This window comes from Cherax quadricarinatus, chromosome 6 (assembly GCF_038502225.1).
Source record: "Cherax quadricarinatus isolate ZL_2023a chromosome 6, ASM3850222v1, whole genome shotgun sequence".
NCBI classification, from domain to species: domain Eukaryota; kingdom Metazoa; phylum Arthropoda; class Malacostraca; order Decapoda; family Parastacidae; genus Cherax; species Cherax quadricarinatus.
In genome coordinates this window covers 15,707,653-15,716,453 of record NC_091297.1, presented here as the reverse complement: position 1 = coordinate 15,716,453, position 8,801 = coordinate 15,707,653, and the positions used below count along the sequence as shown (strand labels likewise).

The 8,801-nt window shown below is 40.4% G+C and overlaps 1 protein-coding gene across 1 annotated transcript in view; it reads left to right on the top strand.

Annotated features, from left to right (window-relative positions):
• The first annotated feature begins 7,773 nt into the window (after nt 1-7,773).
• The window catches only part of LOC128692366 (solute carrier family 22 member 20), a 163,210-nt gene continuing 162,182 nt past the window's right edge, over nt 7,774-8,801 (top strand). Inside the window, exon 1 of the mRNA XM_070080630.1 lies at nt 7,774-8,406. Coding sequence (XP_069936731.1) covers nt 8,319-8,406 — 88 coding nt within the window. The 5' untranslated portion in view covers nt 7,774-8,318. The remainder of the gene's footprint in view (nt 8,407-8,801) is intronic.

Below are 8,801 nucleotides of genomic sequence, written 5' to 3'. Positions count from 1 at the left end.
TGCCCCTATCATATTTACTTGCCCCTCTCATATTTACTTGCCCCTATCATATTTACTTGCCCCTATCATATTTACTTGCCCCTATCATATTTACTTGCCCCTATCATATTTACCTGCCCCTATCATATTTACCTGCCCCTATCATATTTACTTGCCCCTATCATATTTACTTGCCCCTATCATATTTACCTGCCCCTATCATATTTACTTGCCCCTATCATATTTACCTGCCCCTATCATATTTACTTGCCCCTCTCATATTTACTTGCCCCTATCATATTTACTTGCCCCTATCATATTTACTTGCCCCTATCATATTTACTTGCCCCTATCATATTTACTTGCCCCTATCATATTTACTTGCCCCTATCATATTTACCACACTGCTCCATGCAGAGGATTGTTAACCCATCCTAAGTATTGTAATAGTAACTATATCCCTGTGTTCCTAGATATGCTTAGGAACCTAAATATCTCCTGTTGTTAGGAATAGCTTCAGTTATCTTGGGCAACTCTCACATGCTGCTATATATGACATTTACTAAGTGTGATAGTTACAGTCACCTTAAACTATGTATTTCGAGATATTCTTAGTCTGAATGTCTCCTATCACTATGACCCCGCTTACGATAAGACACTACACCTAACTCTCTTAGGTTATCCTAGGTAACTCGCATATTTGACCACAGACGCGACAAGTCATTGTGCCTGATTTCTTGGGTTATCCTAGGAAACTCACATATATATGTATGATAGCTGCAATCACCTACACTTGTGTACCCATACCCGTATGCAGGACTTGAACAGGCTTACAACTACTGGCTACCTATTACAGTATAACCTCAAAACGGTACCAGAAAATCTGAGAAGTAACAGGGGGATATTCTCACTACCAATTCAAAGGGATGCTATACTTTCGAAATTCCCCGTGTACGGCGATACAAGTGGCTACATATATCAGAGCTCTCAAGAACATTGTCAGGACAGCCAAAAAGAAATCTGAGAGTGATTCCTTCACCGTTAGGAGACGAGTTTTGTCCATTCCTGAGGCACTGCTCAGCACTGGGCGATTTTCCTGCATGACCCTTGTGGATTTAGCGAGTAGTTACGATTACAATATAATTGGGGAATTTTTTCCACGATCGGTATGTCCCAGTGGGACTGCTTGCGATTACTGATCTACTTCAAGAATCTACAAGGTTGTTCCAGTGCTTAGCTACTTCCATGAACTTTGTTTCGTAAGCTCCTAAGCACCTCTCAAGTGTTTAGGAACAATCTCATTAACTAGAACACTGGATGCAATGCACGAAGAAAGAAACGCAGGTAATGCCACCTGCGTTTTCTTGCGCACCCCGTATATCTCCCAGTCTCACTGGAAATGTTGCTTGATCCCATTGGATCAAGACTCGATACCTTCATAAAGATAAATTTCAGGAATGTGTCATATTCATTAATTGTTGGGCTGTCGAAGGAGGGAGTACTCCTCAAGAAATAGGTTAGTCTGGGCAGAGTTAAAACTCTTGCGAGGAGATATAGGGCATCATGGGCGTCCAGATCACTTACTCTCTCCTTCATCTTCTTCAGCGGTGTTCCCATCATGATGCTCTTGGAGAGGGTGGTAGTTGAAGCTTCAGGGAGAATTGCTCGCACAGCTGTAATTATTTTCTGGTTTTATTAAGAAGATTTAACACTTCGAAGAGTTGAGGATGAGTCTCAAGCTTCTCCCTGTGATTTCACTAGTCAAAGGTCCTTTATCAAGGATTCTTCCGTACCTGCCAGAGTGCCGTTATCCAGATACCAGATATTTAGTTCGATGTGCAAGCTAGATGCGAGTTCTCTGACCAGTATACAGAAGAGGAATGGAGCGAGTGGATCACCCTGCTGAACCCCCTCTGACGAGGTGATTTCATGCTCGCCAAATAAGAGAACTTATTTTTTGTTGTAGTTAGCTGAAATAAAGGGTAAAAGACTAAGGAACTGCTGTCGAATGGCTGCCAAGATCATGTCACTTGTCACCAAGTTATAAGCATTCCTGAAGTCTAGTTTGACTACGGCCTTGTCTTCTGGTAAGTCCAGATGTAGGCCCTTGCTGCATGACCTGCCGCTTCACTGACTTGAGAGACCCCAAAGCTCAATTGGCTTGCCTGGAGCAAGCTGGTGGCTTCTCCGCCAATGTTTCTCACTGCTGCTTTGGCAACGAGACGGCGAAGAGTGTTACGAACAGCGATGGGTTTGATTCTCCCATCCTTTTTCGAAACATATAATGAGGCTCCGAAAAAAAAAATTTATTTATTCAGGAACCCGCCCCGCCAGGCAGTTGTTGATAAAGGTTAGTAACTTAGAACGGAGAACTGATGCAGCTGTGCCGAACACTAGATTTACCATCTCTCTTGATGTGCTGTGGTCGTATTCCAGTGTTATCCTCTGCAGATCGTGTTAAAAATGTCACAATCGCTTTATTAATCAGTTAACAGTCCAGTGATGGGTTGTTGTTGGTGACACTAGTCTCCCTGAGTGGGTGCTTGTCTCGCAATAATAATAATAAGAAGAAGAAGAAGAAGAAGAATCTTTATTTCTACAAGTACATGTACAAGGTATACAGACTTAGCTGACATCGATGACATATTACTACATAAAAAGCCCCTTTGTTATGCAGAACATTTCGGGCAAATTAGGTCAATTTTGTACCAGGATGAGACCCACACCAGTCGACTAGCACCCAGGTACCTATTTTACTAATAAGTGAACATGAACATCAGGTATCTTAATGAAACACGTCCTAATGTTTCCACCCGTACCGGGGATCGACCTCCGGACCTCAGTGTGAGAGCTGAGTGCGATAGCGATCCAGCTACAGAACACCTAGTGCTAGAATTGTGGCCTCATCTCTTGGAGCAACTGTGTCGTCACATGTGATTGCTCTGATTGATCCCACTGTGATGTCTTTTTCAGTGATGAGGGTATCAAGCGAGTTAGGTAAAGAAAAAATTGGTAACACATTGGAGGGAGGGAGTATGGAAGAAGTGAATGTTTTCAGTTATCTGAGAGTTGACTTGTCAGCGGATGGGTTTATGAAGGATGAAGTTAACCATAAAACTGATGAAGGAAAAAAAGGTGAGTAGTGCACTGAGGTATCTGTGGAGACAAAAAACGTTATCCATGGAGGCAAAGAAGGGAATGTACGAGAGTATAGTGGTACCAACACTCTTATATGGGTGTGAAGCTTGGGTTGTAAATGCTGCAGCAAAGAGGAAGCTGGAGGTAGTGGATTTGTAATATTTAAGGGCAATGTGTGGTGTAAATATTATGCAAAGAATTCGTAGTGTGGAAATTAGCAGTGGGTGTGGAGTTACAAAAAGTATTATTCAGAGGACTGAACAGGGGATGTTGAGTTGGTTTGGTCATTTAGAGATGATGGAGCAAAATAGAATGACTTGGAGGGTGCATAAATCTGTAGTAGGGGAGAGGGAGGGTAGGGGTCGTCTAGGAAAGGATGGAGGAAGGGGCTAAAAGAGGTTTGGTGTTCAAGGGACCTGGACCTGCTGCAGGCATGTGTGAGCGTGTTAGATAGGAGTGAATGAAGACGAATGATTTTTGGGACTGGACGAGTTGTTGGAGTGTGAAGAGGGTAATATTTTGTTAAGGGATTCAGGGAAACCGGTTAACTGGACTTGAGTCATGGCTGTGGAAAGTATAATGCTTGCATTTTAAAGGGGGGGGGGAGTCGGGATATTGGCTGTTTGGAGTGACATCCAAACCGTCATATCTGGGCGCATCTGCAAAGACAGTGATTATGTGTAAATGATGGTGAAAGTGTTTCTTTTTTTGTTTTTGGACACCCTACTTCGATGGGAGGTGGCCGGCGTGTTGAATATATATATATATATATATATATATATATATATATATATATATATATATATATATATATATATATATATATATATATATATATATATATATATATATATATATATATTATTATTATTATTATTATTATCACACTGGCCGATTCCCACCAAGGCAGGGTGGCCCGAAAAAGAAAAACTTTCACCATCATTCACTCCATCACTGTCTTGCCAGAAGGGTGCTTTACACTACAGTTTTTAAACTGCAACATTAACACCCCTCCTTCAGAGTGCAGGCACTGTACTTCCCATCTCCAGGACTCAAGTCCGGCCTGCCGGTTTCCCTGAACCCCTTCATAAATGTTACTTTGCTCACACTCCAACAGCACGTCAAGTATTAAAAACCATTTGTCTCCATTCACTCCTATCAAACACGCTCACGCATGCCTGCTGGAAGTCCAAGCCCCTCGCACACAAAACCTCCTTTACCCCCTCCCTCCAACCCTTCCTAGGCCGACCCCTACCCCGCCTTCCTTCCACTACAGACTGATACACTCTTGAAGTCATTCTGTTTCGCTCCATTCTCTCTACATGTCCGAACCACCTCAACAACCCTTCCTCAGCCCTCTGGACAACAGTTTTGGTAATCCCGCACCTCCTCCTAACTTCCAAACTACGAATTCTCTGCATTATATTCACACCACACATTGCCCTCAGACATGACATCTCCACTGCCTCCAGCCTTCTCCTCGCTGCAACATTCATCACCCATGCTTCACACCCATATAAGAGTGTTGGTAAAATTATACTCTCATACATTCCCCTCTTTGCCTCCAAGGACAAAGTTCTTTGTCTCCACAGACTCCTAAGTGCACCGCTCACCCTTTTCCCCTCATCAATTCTATGATTCAGCTCATCCTTCATAGACCCATCCGCTGACACGTCCACTCCCAAATATCTGAATACATTCACCTCCTCCATACTCTCTCCCTCCAATCTGATATCCAATCTTTCATCACCTAATCTTTTTGTTATCCTCATAACCTTACTCTTTCCTGTATTCACCTTTAATTTTCTTCTTTTGCACACCCTACATATATATATATACATACATACATACTATACTGCAACCGACCAGTGATCGAACCTATGACATTTATCCAGCCTTCCGGAACACTAGAGAATAAAGGCGTCGAGAAATTTGCCTAGTGTCCCGGTAGGCTGCGAAAATGTCACGGGTTCGATCCCCGGTGAGCTGCAGTATTGACCACTTTGTTCTGTGGATACATTACATGTGGATACATTACATGTGGATACATTACATGTGGATACATTACATGTGGATACATTACATGTGGATACATTACATGTGGATACATTACATGTGGATACATTACATGTGGATACATTACATGTGGATACATTACATGTGGATACATTACATGTGGATACATTAAACACACATTTTTTTTTTCAACAAAAGTAGTTGAAAATCTTTTAGAAATTTGCGACCAACAAAATTAAGACAAAGTTAGGTACGTATGTCATTAATGTATAAAATATACTTAAATACTAGTCTATTTTATCATTTATTACCATAAAATATACACAAATCTATTATAAAAAGTTAAAATTTATCAAAATTTACACACATACTAAATACACTTCCTTAGGTTATCAACTTCCACTTCTCTCTTATTCGCTGATGTCATTCTTCTTGAACCTCATCTACCTCTTACTCTCACTGCATCTATGACTGAATAATTATCTGATATATCTGTTGTCCCTCTATGAACATACACATCCAGAAGCCAACCCATTAAAGTTATATTACGCCCTATAGCATATCTCGTGTTATAATATATTCTCTTTTTCTTAAAACATGTATCACCTATTACCAAACCTCTTTCTATACTAAGTTTAATTAAATGCGCCCCATTATCACTTACCCCTGGCACCCCAAACTTACCTATTATGCCCTCTACAAGTTTCTCCCACTTTAGCATTTAGTTCCCCACCACACTTACTCTCTCACTTAATCTCAGAATTAGTTCATCTCTAGCTTAATATCTCCTAAAATCTGCCTCCTCTACACTCCTCTGCTCTCCACGTACATTGGTACTTAGTATAATCCACTTTTCGCATCCGACCCTTATTTTAATCAAAATAATCCTTTAATTTATACATTTATATTTCCTCTCTTCCTTCCATAACCGATCATTTTACGTTACTGCTATTCCTTCCTTAGCTCTAATTTTCTCAGATACACTTGAGTTAATCCCATTTACTTCTTACAGCTGAAACTCTCCTGCATGTGGCCAGCAGTAACAGTCTGGTTAATCAGGCCTTGATCCAGGTTGTGGCTTGGTCATGAACTGGGCCGTAGGGACGTTGACCCCCGGAATGCCCTCCAGGTAGCTTCCAGGCAGGTAACCCCTTCAGCTTTGTTTCAGTTAGAGCTAGGACACCCAGCTTCTTTTCATTCATAACATTCACACATTCACATGTTCAAAAATCTCAGCTTTACAGTCATGCGCTGCATAACGACGTTTCGGTCAATGATAGACCGCATATATGGCAGTGGTGTAAACAAACCTACTGCGCTGCCAGTCGTTAAAAAAGTATAACACATGCAATTATATACGTACATAATAATTGATAATGGTAATAAACAACTATATTACTGGTTTATGTATTTACTATACTGTGCTTTTTATCGTTATTCTAGAGTCTACCGTTTGTGCTTACGTCTGCCGTGTTACACCAGCAGCAGCCTCATACCTCTCGGGTTTACCGAGAGGTTTTCATTATGAGAGAGGAATGTTCATGGTGCGTTATCTGCCTATAAGCAAACCAATGATGAAAAAAAACAATACAGCCTAAGTGTGGAGTAGGATATACCATCTAGGTTTGTGTGAGTATACTCTATGATGTTCACTCAACGACAAATCGTCTAACAACGCATTTCTCAGAACGTATCCTCGTCGTTAAGTGGAACATGACTATATTTTATTCCTTTTACGTTTATAAATTAATACTGGAGAAATGGTTACTAGCCTTTGCTCCCGATATTTCAGTCGCCTCTTATGACACGCATGTCTTACGGAAGAAGCAATCTTCGCTTCTCCTTGGAAGTGAAAAGGAATAAATAAGAACAAGAACTATTAAGAAAAATAGAAGAAAACTCAGTTATCTGTATTTACATATACGTTTACATGCATGTTTATTGTGACCTAAATGTAAGTAGAAGTATCAAGATGTACCCGTTATCTCCCATGTTTATGAGAAAGAAAAGACACCAGCAATATATATATATATATATATATATATATATATATATATATATATATATATATATATATATATATATATATATATATATATATATATATGTGTGTGTGTGTGTGTGTGTGTGTGTGTGTCGTGCCGAATAGGCAGAACTTGCGATCTTGGCTTAAATATCAACGTTCATCTTGCCATATAGGACAAGTGAAAATTTGTGTATGCAATAATTTCGCCAAAATCATTTTGAACCTAACGAAAAAAAATATATTTCAATGTGTTTGTTTAGTATTTAATTATTGTAAACAAATCTAAAATATATTTAGTTGGGTTAGGCTAAAATAAATTGCGCTTGTTATAATAAGGTTAGGTAAGTTTTCTAAGTTCCTTTTGGTGCAAAATTGTAAATTTTTACATGAACATTAATGAAAAAAATGCATCTTTAAACGTATAAGAGAAAATTTTAGAAAGAACTTAATTTTAAATGAGTTCTTGCTAAATGACCAGTTTTACATATTCGGCACGACATATATATATATATTATACACACACATTTATATATGTACATATGCTAGTGTTGTTGGAGGTGGCAGCACAAGGCCAGGGTTCCTGGTGTGGGTGCCGCACTGCGGGTCGTCCCACACCCTGGTATGGATCAAGCCTCACACGCTGCTGCCTCGCTCAGTCACTGGCATTCCACCATCTCAACACTAACTCTGTATCACACTGCGAGGGGTGGAAAAGGTAGCCTCTTTTGTCTCGTAATCTATATACACCTTGACGCGATATAGTGTTAGTAGGTACCTTGTTGCAAAATCTAATTACCTACTAGAGGTAGGTATACGAGTGCAAAAGAGTGCCAAACACTCCACGATCTTATTAGACCTTAAGAAAAACAGTATACTTGTTTTCTATTTCCCATAAGCTCAGTATAAGACATTGTGCATTGCATCTCCACTGAGTCAACAATATCACTTTCTATCTGAGAAATGAAATGAAACGAATATTATCCCTGTATTTTTCAATAATACGTCTGACACGGTGCTGAGGTGTGTTCCATGCTCAACACGAAAACCCTGTGAAGCAGTACATTGTTTTCTGATCTGTGCCCCACGTCACGGCTGTGTAGCCAAGTGTCCAATTTGCACCGTCACACAACTCGCTGCCTCCTCCCGTCAGCAGCTGACTATGTCTGCTGCTGACTCTTTCGACAATGTACTCTCAGCTTTGGGATTTGGACGGTGGCAGATTCCCTCCCTCCTAGTGACTATCCTTGGTAAGTGCAAACTTGTTCAATAAATTGCTTCTAGTAGCCAATGTATGTGACGTATCCACTCAGCAACCCCTAAGTTTTCGATTAGCTAGTCTCGTTGCTTCTAATAGCCGGAGTGTAGTGCGTACAACTAGCTAACAGCAAAGTTTTCTAGTGAATTGTCTTGTTTTTAGCTGTCATTCAGAAGAGTGGCTGTAAATAGCATGGGATAAATAAAATAAACAGAAATTAGCACAGCCTGCGAGTATTTGATTGTAGTCATGGGGAAGCACTACAGCCACATAGATCATACAGCGCTTGGGGAAGGAAGGCATTCAGGTTCAGTCCAAGGAACAGAAGAACAGGTCCAATTCCTTAGATCAAGAGCCCCTCACCATCGTCAAGGAACCTCCTTTCAG